The sequence below is a fragment of the Zonotrichia albicollis genome, chromosome W, assembly GCF_047830755.1.
Source record: "Zonotrichia albicollis isolate bZonAlb1 chromosome W, bZonAlb1.hap1, whole genome shotgun sequence".
Classification (NCBI taxonomy): domain Eukaryota; kingdom Metazoa; phylum Chordata; class Aves; order Passeriformes; family Passerellidae; genus Zonotrichia; species Zonotrichia albicollis.
This window is the reverse complement of record NC_133859.1, coordinates 5807238-5819474: the sequence shown is the minus strand read 5'-3', so window position 1 is coordinate 5819474 and position 12237 is coordinate 5807238. Positions and strand designations below refer to the sequence as shown.

Here is a 12237-nt window from a genome sequence, read left to right as displayed (position 1 = left end):
AATTGCTGAATAAATATTGTGGATATGATAACACCAACACTGCCAAGAGTGTCTGCTAACACATGCAGAAACACACCTAAAACCGAAACAAACAGAGTGATTAACAGATCTGTCTAAAATGTATGTATATATTCAATAGCAGAAACTTAGTAAGGCTTACTAAGTATCCTCAATCTAAACAGAGTAGACTCTTTGCCTAACCTGGGACAAAATACACGAAATATTTAGCTCTTCTAATGTTTAATTGCAAATTATTGTAAAAAATTATTTTTAATCTATTGGCCAGTGGTGTGGGCAGGCATCCACAGACTAAAGTAAATGTGAATACGTGGGATTTGTACAATACAGCATAATCATTTACCTCTTTATATAAGGACTCATTGATCCCTAACAGAGAGTCAGAAGATCAGTGTACATTGCTTGCTAATGTGGACATACATGAATATACTGGCTGTTTTTTGTATGCCAATTCTACTCCAATTTTACAAGAGAATTGTTTTTGCGCTCCTGCTATGAATCTTACACTTTCTACTGCTTTAACTGTGAGCTCATTTTCAATGTACACTCAATGGGCATAGAAAAATACTCTTCCACCACTGGTAAGATTAGTACTAGTTAGGCATCAGGATTTTAAAGAATACTGAAACATGACTATATGCAGACTTAAAAAAATTACAGACATGATGAATATGAACAACCAGGATAATCTAGTTAAGACATAAAATAACATATGAAACATGAGACTGCTCACCATATTCTAACAAGCTTACACAGAAAACACCATTTTTAAAGAGTTTTTTTATAAGCTAGACAGTTGGTAAATAACTATTTTCTAACTACTAGGGAAAAAATTCTATGCTGAACTTTCACATACTGTGCCCATCTCAGTTAGCTTCATGATTTCACATTTCAAAGTTTTTCTTTACCACTTTATCTTCTGAATCACAATAATATAAAACAAATGCTATGTTTTATATGCTACAATGCTACAAATCACAAAATAAAAACATATGCTATGCTGGTCTTTATTCGCCCTCCTGCTTCTTATTCCCCTCCCAGTATTTTTACAAACAGCTGTCACATGATTCCTAGAAACATGGTAATATCTTTATAGATAGAGACATTGTACCTTCATTTCCAGTTTGAACTTAGAAACAAGGACTTAAAACTCTTTGAGTATGGTTTACAGTGACCTTTTTTTTAATGCTAGTGAGTACTATGCATTACTGCTTTTTATTGTTCCTTAGGTATTACATACATATGCACAGAAATATCTCACGTTTCTTCAAGTCAAATTCATAAATGGTTTAAGCAATTCCTATATATGCATTTAATGACTGTCAGATCACTCCTCAAAAGCGTTTTTAGATTGAGGCATAATACTGCATAGGTCTGATCCTGAAAATCTTCAGTCTCCTACAAATCATGTACATGCCTTACGATTCAACAGTCTGTACCTGCCTCTCATGTTGGTGTTCATGCCTCCTCCAGAAGACCCATGGGCATGTCCATGGCTGTGGCCATGGTCACTGTGGGAATGGCTGTGCCCATGGCTGTGGCCATGGTGAGAATGGCTGTGATCATGTGTGGGACAGCCTCCCCGAGAAGCGCCGTGCGAGTGCGCGCGGCTGAAGGCGCAGATACCAACAAGGTTTACAATCAGCCCTCCAACAGACACCAGCTGTGAGAAGGAGAAAAGTCTTTAGCTCCACTGCATCCTCACAGGTATTCAAACTTATTTTCTACAACACGGTAGCCAAAACCACCATGCACTTAATTAAGGAAAACTGTGGAAGCCACAACTTCTCTGGGCAACCTGTTCCAGTGCCTTACCACCTTCTCAGTAAAGAATTTCCTCCTAATGTCGAATTAATTCCTAATATCTAATCTATACCTGCCCTGCTTCAGTTTGAGGCCATTTCCCCTTGTCCACTAAATGCCCCGGCAAAAAATTCCTCTCCAGCTCTCCTGAAGGCTCCCTTCAGGTAGTGGCAGGACTATCACCCTGAAGATGAAACATAAATGAACCATTAACTGCAAAACTACAATGAAACAGAAGGACAACACTTACAGTTAGCATATTTGTATCTATATCTGGAGGATCTACCAATCTTGCCACTGATTCCATGAAGACAAAGAAAGCAATCACCATCAGAAAGAGGCCATTTATAAATCCAGAGAGAATTTCTACATGTCCATACCTGAAAGTAAACATATATACATTTGAGAGTTAAGAATGGGTACTCTGAACAAATGTCAAAGTTATAATAGATAAAGTTATAATTCTTTCAATACAGCATTAAGATTGCTGTGCTTTTTTTCCTCAATGTCACATAATCATGTCTCAATTCCTGAGTTATTTTTTTGGTCAAGAGGTGGCCAGTTTCCAACTGTCCAAACTCCATTATAATAAAACAATGTAGAAGTATTCTCTTATATATACTGCCCATTCAGGATTTCAAACTGCTAAACTGCTATGCAAACATATAAAGTTAAATTATTTCAGCTGAATCTAAATCTTCATACAAACACTGGTTTTTGACATAGATTTCTGTTTGACATAAATGCCTAGCATGAGGCAATTTCTAAAGAATATTCACAGTGATAAAAGTTTTACTTGTAGAGATAAATGAAAGTTACATTTCAGACACGTTTTTTTGACAGGTAAGAAGAGAATAGCATGAGTACAAATGGAAGAGAAGAGACACAGCAAAAAACACACAGAAGCATGCATTACTAAAATATTCCATATATACCAAGACGTTTTGAAAATGAGCAAGGAGAGTTAAGTTTCAAACAGTCCTTAAAGAACCCAAGATACATACCCATATGAAAATATGCGAGTTGCTTTCCACCTTGTCATCAGAGCTGCAAAAAGCCCCATCACTAACGCAGAACAATCAAAAAGCATGTGAAATCCATCAGAAATAAGACCAAGGCTATTGGTCCATACTCCATAAAAAAGCTCCACAAAAGTGAAAGCCTAAAACAAAACAGAGTTTAAATTTTTCCTTAAATATTAACTTGTGTATTAATGTTTTGGTAGATGGATATTCTTTTCATAGAACACTCAATATTTTTCAAAGGTATCGTTCTAAGTGTTTCTAGACCATTTTTCCTCTCCTCCAATGAAATACATGATGCACTCCAAGTCTATAAAGACACATTTTTTAACCCACTCTCCTTACAGACTCACACATAAAAACCAACTCTTTACAGGAGTAAATTTTTTGTTTCAAATTTTGGACTGACATTCTGCAGACAAATTCTAAGTATTTTATATTAAAAATACAAGAGCTCTGATCTGATACATTATTAGTGTAAAAGTAATGTCTATAAATCTGTTAATGCCAACATTTTCTTCACTAGTAAGTTGACTGTTTAAATCTTAGGTATTGGCTCTGAGAAAGGTACACAAGGAAACATTTTTAATACATACATTTACCCTGTACATTTTACTATTATAAATCCATCTGCTCAAAGACTTTTTTCCAATCTTTAATATTCCATAATGGAATTCCTTACAGTTAACACAGATACTTCAAGTTTCTCCCCTTATTTTCCAGATCTTTGCAAATGAGGTTCTACCAGTTTTGCTTACTGCATCATCTTTTCCTATTCAAGAAAAAGAGAAGCTAAAAATAAAACTAGCCTGCTCCAATATGGCACTAATCAATCCCACAACTTCTACTTTGTTGTCCTAATCCTTATCATTTTCACTGAGGCCTTATCAGTTTCACCTGCTGGCAACATTGATGTATCTCAACCTTAACATACCATCATACAAGTATTCAGTTACTGGTATAACCCTAACACACAGAACCAGTGCCGCACTGTGACAACAAATCAGTGACCACTACTTAAATTGCCCTGTCAAATGCCACAATCAATTATGGGAATCTTCTAAAGAATAACTCTTCTTTTTTCATTATATATGCACTATTGTGATTGGGTTTGAAGAAAAAAAACCATGCACTTACCAGATTTAGGCACAAGAAATAGAAGATCTGCCGAGAATCATACTCCTCAAGGATTTGTTTCAGTGACTCCTTAATAAACTGGGGCAATGACTGGGAGCTTTGCTGTAATGCATCACCCATGAAGTTATAGAGAGGAGTGCCTTCAGGGGAATAGCCAATAAGGGTACCCTTCTGCCCTTTCCTGGAGGGGGAGGACAGGATATTGGCAGCTGCAAGGAAAGTATTGAAGTTTTTGTTGCTGTTTCTAAGCTTCACAGCTATTTATAATGTGTTTAATCAGCCATCAAAGTTTACATGAAATTTTCTGGCAGCAAATTGATTGCCAACTTCATCTTGAGGTTTATTATTGGATTTCAGTGCTACGTAAAATTAGATCATTGCTTCCACAACAGATCACATTCCTTTTTTTTTTTTTGTAGACAGACAATAGAAGAGCAAAGAGCTACAGGCTGCCTTATGCCAAAGAATCCATAAAAGCTTGTCCAAAAGAATTCCAAACACCTCAATTTTCTGATTGGCTTCCCAGTCACACAGACCACAGATTTACTATAGTTTAGACAAGAATACGTACATAAAACAAAGAAGACAGCACTCACTACCACCCCTCCAGAAAGAACATGCTCTGTGCTTTCATGGTGTGGTGGCTTGTTCATAGCTCGAAGCTGGTCTGTTATTGGATGCATCCAAAAGTTTCCAAAAAGCAGAGCACTAATGAAAATAAGAAAGGATCCATATCGAGCACATGTGGAAGCTTCCATCTTCACAGAGCATATGGACTCCACGTAGAAATCCAGGATCACAACAAAGAAGATGACTGTTATGAAAGGCATGATGAGAGATGACCAAGACTCTACTTTACTCTGCAACAAAAAAAAAAATTTCAAACAGGACTGCCCACCAGAAGAGTGATTGTATTTATAGCATTAAATGCAGTTCACTTAAATTACAAGTGTTTTCACTAATCCATAAAACATAAATACTTTTATATTTTCAATTTATCACATAAACATATAATTCCAGATATAAAAAGATACATATCTAAAATGCACTGAAGCACTTAATTTTAAATACTTTTCTGTTCATAAAAGGAATTCCATACACAATGCCATGGCTGCAATGGCCTACTCTCCCCATGCACACAAGCATAAAGAGCATTTTTTAAAATGACAATAAATGATCTACTGCTCAGGGATAAAAGAGCACTGTATTTATAAAGTCATTAACGCTTGTGCAATGTTAGTAGATGAACCCAAGATATAGTATCTGAGCTAGAAGGATGAAACACATTTATCATACAAACAAGGAAATTAAAAGTACCACACAGATAAAAAACAAATATAGAAGAAAAGCATAATGGAAAATTTTCAAACAAAGCTTACTACAAAAATAAAGACAGCAACATTGGTAATTTCAAAGATATTTTAAAGGAAAGATTTAAATTACAATTCACAACCATTACAAAAAATGTTTTACTTTTTTACTTATTATCTTACCTCTGTTGTCAGAGAGAGAGCAATAACCCATGGGCACAACAGAAGGACGGAAACAAGGTGGGACAAAGCTTGAAGACGCTTGGCTCCACCTACATCTACAGATAGTTTTCGGGATGCCATATGAAAACCAACCTTGCAGCATAATGCCAGTACCAGAAGCAATACTCCACCCTGGAAACATAACAAGATTCCATTAGCATTTCTTAAGTACTAAAAACCTCACTCCAAACACAGTGACACTTACAAGGAGGAAATACTAATGTGTTTTCCTTAACCTGGAAACAAAAGCCAAAACTAGGATATTTCCTGTAATTTTACTCTAGCTACAAACAGCAACATAGCATACCGAGTTGTACCTTAGCACTATTCACAACAGCCTGAGTTGAATTTTAAAACTCTCAATAATGTGAATTGGCATACACCAGCAGCAAGATGGTAGCAAACGGCTTCTGAGGAAGAAGAAAAATCACCCAAAGTTTTCCCATCTTCCATTATTAAAAGTGTGTTGAAAGCATACATAAACCCCCAAAGATTCACATCATCTTGTCCTCTAGAACCTTCATAGCCTTTTCATCCACTTACCTTTGAACACACCGTGTTTCTTCACAATATACTCTTTCAAAATTTTTCTTTAGATGAATTACAAGATACACAGGTTCTCATCTCCCTTAGATCACACTTGCTTTTCTGCACCATTAACCAGTCTTTCTAATATTTGATGTATTTTTATATTAATACATTTTCAGCTGCTCCATATTTTTTTCCTGTTTTAGTCCTCAATTAAGCTACTTTAGCAAGACTAAGCTAACACAACTCAATCAGGCAGTTCAACCCTGTACAGTCAGATTACGATATTCAGCTATTCATACCACCAAATACAATGGGATTATCTTACTGAGAAGTATCAGAATCTGTGTCTTCAAATACAAGTATAATGGAAAGACTGGGGAAAGCTAAAGATGCAGAAACAAAACACAGGTACCAAAAGTGAGTAAGAAGTGGTTGGTAGGCAAAGCATTATAAACACCAAGAACACTGATGACAGAATATGTCATGATAATTTTAATGAGACTTGTTAGGCTCTGCATTACAGCAAAGTCCTTATCAACTACAAAGGTTGAATATTGTATGGTTTGGCTTGCTGTACTGAAGCTCCTTATACTCCAATCAGTGTGCAAAAATTACAGTGCTAGTTCAGTTCCAGTATGGGGTAGGGATGTCCAACCTTTTGGTTTTGATTCAGGCTTGGATTAGCTCAGAGCTGGTGAAATTCTTACCTTCAAAACTTAGATAAAGATTCTAAAATACATGTTATTTACCTTGTGATCTGCAACACCCAGGAAAGCAATGATTATGAGTATGAGCAATGATTATGAACATGAGTAAGAGCACTGTCATGATGCCCCTCAGCTAAATAAAAATTAAGGAAGAATTTCTTTAGATTTTCTTTTATTTTTTTTAAGCAAGAACAGGCAAAGGTAGCAGAACACAGAAAGTAGAGGTAAGCAAACTGAGCTTTATGCTGTGTTGGCATGTGCAGGACAACTAGAGATCAGGCCCAGCCATCAGCATGGGTTTGTGAAAGGCAGGTTCTGACTGATCAGTCTGATCTGCTATGATGAAGTGACCGGCCTAGTGAATGAAGGAAAAGCTGTGGATGCATGGATGCCTTGGACATAATTTCCCACATGATCTTTCCAGAGAAACCAGTTGCTCCTGGCTTGGGCAGGTGCACTGTTCACTGGGTAAAAAACTGCCTGGATTGCCAGGCCCAGAGAGTGGTGGTGAGTGGAGTTACATCCAGCTGGTGTTCAGCCACCAGTGCTGTTCCCCAGGGCTCAGTACTGGGGCCAGTCCTGTTTAACATCTTCACCAGTGATCTCATGGAGGGCACCCTCAATCAGTTCACAGGTGACACCAAGCTGAGTGGGAGTGTTGATCTGCTGGAGGGCAGGGAGGCTCTGCAGAGGGATCTGGGCAGGCTGGATCATGGCTGAGGCCAAAGGCCCAGTGCTGGGTCCTGCCCTTGGGTCACAACAACCCCAGGCAGCTCCACAGGCTGGGGCAGAGTGGCTGGAAGTGGCTAGAAAGCTGCCCAGTGGAAAAGGACCTGGGAGTGGCTGAACATGAGCCAGGGCATGCCCAGTATGGCCAGCAGGAGCAGGGCAGTAATTGTCTCCCTGTACTGGACACGGGTGAGGCCACACCTCAAATCCTGTGTTTAGTTTTGGGTCCCCAAGTACAAGAAGTCACTGTGATGCTGAGATGTGTTCAGAGAAGGGCAGCAGAGCTGGGGAGCACTTACAAGGAGCAGCTGATGGAGGTGGGGGTGTTTAGTCTGAAGAAAAGGAGGCAGCTCAGGGCAGATCTTACCACACTCTACAACTATCTGACAGCATGTTGAACCCAGATGGGGGTCAATTTTTTCTGACAGGACAAGAAGTGATAGCCTTAAGTTGCATCAGGTATTAGTATTAGTATTGAGTAGATTTAGTGGTAGGAAGAATTTCTTCAGACAGAATTATCAAGCATTGAAACAGGCTGCCCAAGGAAGTGGCTGAATGAACATCCTGCTGGCTTTTAAAATACATGGATGTAGCCCTTAGGGATGTGATTTAGTGACAGATTTGGCAGTGCTGGGTGAACAGCTGGACTTGATCATCTTAAGGTGCCTTCCAACCAAGGCCATTCCATGACTCACTCTATATTGTGATTCTACTCACAGAAAACTTTAGTAAATTCATCAATAAGGTTCTAGAATAGACCATTTGCGTAATTCCATGTTTTTATTCTTCCTTTGGAAAGTTTACTTTCACGTTGTTTGTTTTTTCTGCCCATCTATAGATGTACTACCTTTTGTCAGTACACTATGATGAGATGATCAATTGAAAATTAACTTCAAAATCACTTCTAATTATAATTTAATTCAGTACACTCAATTTCACATTTTTCTGCTCCAGTACTAAGAGTCACTTGCTCTTTCACACAAGAAAGGATACGATGTTCTGCTATTTTAGCCATGAGGTCGTCATTATCAAAAAGCAGTAAGCAGATGATAGCTATGATGAAAAATGCAGCACCTCTTGTCTGTAAAATAAACCCAAACAAACAAACAATAAACAACCAAACAACAAAAAACCCCAAGTATTTCTAAACTGGTGCAACAGATTACTGTAAAAAAAATCTAAGAAATTGGTCCTCTCCTTCCCTGCTTCCTGATCAATGTAAGCATGCTCCAGTAAGAAAACCATTGAAGAAACTCCTATTGTTTTTGACCTTGACAATATAATTTCACACTTTTCTGTTTTTCAAACTTACCAGATAACTCAGGACACATCACCACTGCAACAAGCTAGATGCCGGTCTTATGAACTTAAAGTGTGATTACTTTCTTCATGGTGTCTTTCTGCCTGCCAGAATGCACTGCTACTTCAGCCTGATGATTTAATATTTCATAGCATCAATGAGCTACAAACAAGATCTACAAACTGTTGGATTTTGTCTTACGGGACCTAAAGACTAAAGAACTATGCAAAGACTATGAGAAAGAATAGCTCTGAAGTTCTTTTGTTGGGAAAGGACAGAGGTAGCTATGAAATCCCAGCTCCCAGAGCTTTCACCACCCAGACCTAAACCACTGCGAGTAGTACATCTTACTATTTCACCTCTAATCAAACTAAAAAATCACTTTTTCTATGATGTGGATCCAAAACAAGGTTTGTTCCAGGTAAAGAAGTACTTGAATTTATAGGATTTAGTATGTTTTACATTTGGTAAAAGAGATTTTTAAATACCTTTGCTGGTCCTCCACCTGAGCTTGTGAACAAGACACTAAGGAGTGACAGCACAACCACATCACTGTGCTCAAACAGTAATAATGTCCTATTAAAAAACCAAATAAATACTCTATTTACAATGAGTTTACTTCAAAACCTTGATATAAACTATTTCAGTTAAAATTTGTGACCCAACAAACATCTATCCTATGATTACAACAGCAGGTTTAAAAAGGCAAAAGAAAAAACATAAATCAATTTGCTTTCACCAGCAATAGATGTAGCTGCAGACAACTATATATGTTACAAAACAGGAACTTCCTAATTCAAGTAACAGATTATAATTATTCATTTATGGATAATTTTAATTGGTATTTTCTTCTAGCAACACAACAAGATACCAACTTGTTCAAGATGGAGTTCTTATTCCCACTACAATACCTCCTCTAAACCAGTTTCTGCTCCCAGAGAAAAAAAGATGTCCTGTCCTGTACTACTGCGTCCTGTTCATTGAGGTGCTGGTGACCTAGTAGCTTATGCCACCTCAAAACTTAATTGCTGAAAATAAAAAATTCTAGCTTCCATGCTACCTCCTTCAGACAGCAAAGGCTAACTACCAAGCTGTACTGACAGCTTTCCCTGAGCAGAACATGAAAGTAATTCTCGCCCTCAAGTCTACCAAATGCTTTTGCAATCCTCTCTGCACATGACTGGACCCATGTATCTGGTTTGGTTTGGGAAGACTGTCAGCATCCAGAAAGACCTAAGAGTTTTAACTACATTAATATAATTAATCACAGTATTATTACTCTTAGGTATGCCTTTCCTCCAAGAATATGCCTTTCTTCAGTTACAACTTTATATTGTACTGTGTGAATCAACACAGGCAGGCAGCCAGAACAACCACAAAACTGCAGTTGAAATGCAAAGAGTAAATTGATTTCATGACTTCCCAAACCAGAGGATCCCAAAGCAACACCCAGGCAGAGACACAAGTGGCAACACAGGCACAATTAGGCTGTAACTCAGCCACCTGCTGGGTTCAGATTTGCCCCTGAGCAGGCTGCACAGGCCTCGGATAGCTCACTCCTCAATGGGACAGACTGCCCGAATTCCCAAGCAGTTCGCGGCCACTGGCAACCTTAGCAAGCATAAGGGATATCAACTCTTTAGTGATTCTCAGCTCTTAGTGATTTCAGCTCTTAGCTTGCTAGGTGCCGCAGGCAGGCAGACACAATGCGAGAGAGGAGAAGGTTGTTCTGGCGTTCCACAGCAATGTCTTTATTGGATGTTCTGTGAAGTGCCAGTTCCAGTGACAGCTCTTCTACAGAACTGGGCTAAACCAGCCCATTATATAGGGTATAGGGGGATCAGAAATTGTCCAATAGCAGGGGTTAAAAGGGAGTGACCTATAGGGCTACAGAGAGATGAGCAGGGGTCCAAAAGGCAGAAGAGAAGGGTTTCTAGCTATTCACCATGACTTGGCATTTCCTATCTTTAGGCCTCTGTCCTCCACGGGGTCTTTGCAGTCCCTGTGCCTGCTACAACTCCACTTTCTGTTTTTAGAAAAAAAGCATTCCCTATAGTTCTTTTGAAACAGTGAACAAGGCATGAGAACATAGCTAATACAATGGCAATCACAAGGAGAATCCACAACATTCCCTTAACCAAAGATGCAACCCATCCTGTTAATCCCCATTGACCGAAAAGTTCATTGACCCAGTCTGGGGTTTCTTCTGTTTTCAAGTCCTTCACGGGTTCTTTCAGTTTCTGGATGTTCGCATGGATGGATTCCAAGCGTGGAGAGAGGTTGAAGCAGCACATGCCTTCGAAGTCCTGACAGCCATGTCCATGGGCAAGCAGCAGGAAGTCGATTGCTGCTCAATTTTGGAGTGAAGCTTGTCTTGTGGTTTCTTCTTCCTTTAAGAGATCGCTCAGGGCAGTAGATGTAGCGTTAGCTTGTTTACTGAGCCAGCACCCGAGGTGATTTATTTCACCGAAGGCTTTAGCTGCAGCTACCCATGGTAAGAACAGGGAGACAGCAATCTTTTTTGGTTTGTTCCAATCATATAATTTGGGATCACAATTTTCATCAAATTCTGTGTAGGACCTTTTGTGGCATTTTAATTCACTTACTTTTTTCCAATTATGTAACAGGATGATATTTGGAGTGAGGGTAGAAAGTTTTCCAAGGGTACAGGGACCTCCCTGGAGTCAGGAGGAGATGCCAGCCCAGACTCTGTCACCACAGATGAGAAACGTTCCCTTGGGTAATACTTTGGGGTGGAGAGAGGACACAGAGATCACATGAGCCCTGTAATTGCACCAATTGGGATAGTTATAGGATTTGTTAATTGGTAATATGTCTTTTCAGTATGTTCTTTTTGTCTGGTCAATTTCAAGCCAATTGTTTTTTGGACGTCTGAAGTAAAATTTGACACAGTATGTGGCCTTGGAGGACCCCAACAGGTCCAATTCTTGGGGTTCCTCTTTAGCATCTGGCAGAATTTTTGTCAACTCATCCCAAGTATCAGCCACATTGGGTCTCTTACCTGTGGTGCGGAGGAGCTCTGAGTTATAGACGGGCCAATCATCTGCTACAAAGGGAATCCCTACCAGACATGTGGAAAGTGGGTTATCAATGCTTCCCATGGACAAGCACATGTTGTCCTGTTTTAATGTCTTCGCTAAGGTTACCCAAACATTATGGCCAGGCTGTGGGCTAATCCAGCTGAAGGCATGCGGTATGGTGAAGAACATTCAGGGGGCTGTGAGGACAGCACCAACGGAGATATTTCTCATCTTTGGACAGGAATGGGGCTTCTGATAGGGAATATAAGCAAAATTTGTTATCTTTATAATGGGAGGGGAGGGTTTTCTCCCTTGTTCCTTTCTTCTGTTCCTTCCACTCCTCCCCCCCTTTTTTCTTTTTATTTCTAAGCTAAGGGAGGGGGAGTGGGTATAAGGTTAAGGGGTTTTCAAAAAAGT

General features: G+C 39.1%; 1 protein-coding gene across 1 annotated transcript; it reads right to left on the bottom strand.

The window, feature by feature from the left end:
- Nucleotides 1-55: 55 nt before the first annotated feature.
- LOC141726808 (proton-coupled zinc antiporter SLC30A5-like) lies at nucleotides 56-11990 on the bottom strand. Its single transcript, XM_074531877.1, is given in 11 exon segments — nucleotides 56-76; nucleotides 2072-2201; nucleotides 2826-2983; nucleotides 3981-4189; nucleotides 4552-4840; nucleotides 5474-5644; nucleotides 6793-6849; nucleotides 6852-6883; nucleotides 8473-8560; nucleotides 9268-9379; nucleotides 11947-11990. Coding segments are annotated over 11 exon segments (1311 nt in total).
- Between the last annotated feature and the right edge of the window lie 247 nt (nucleotides 11991-12237).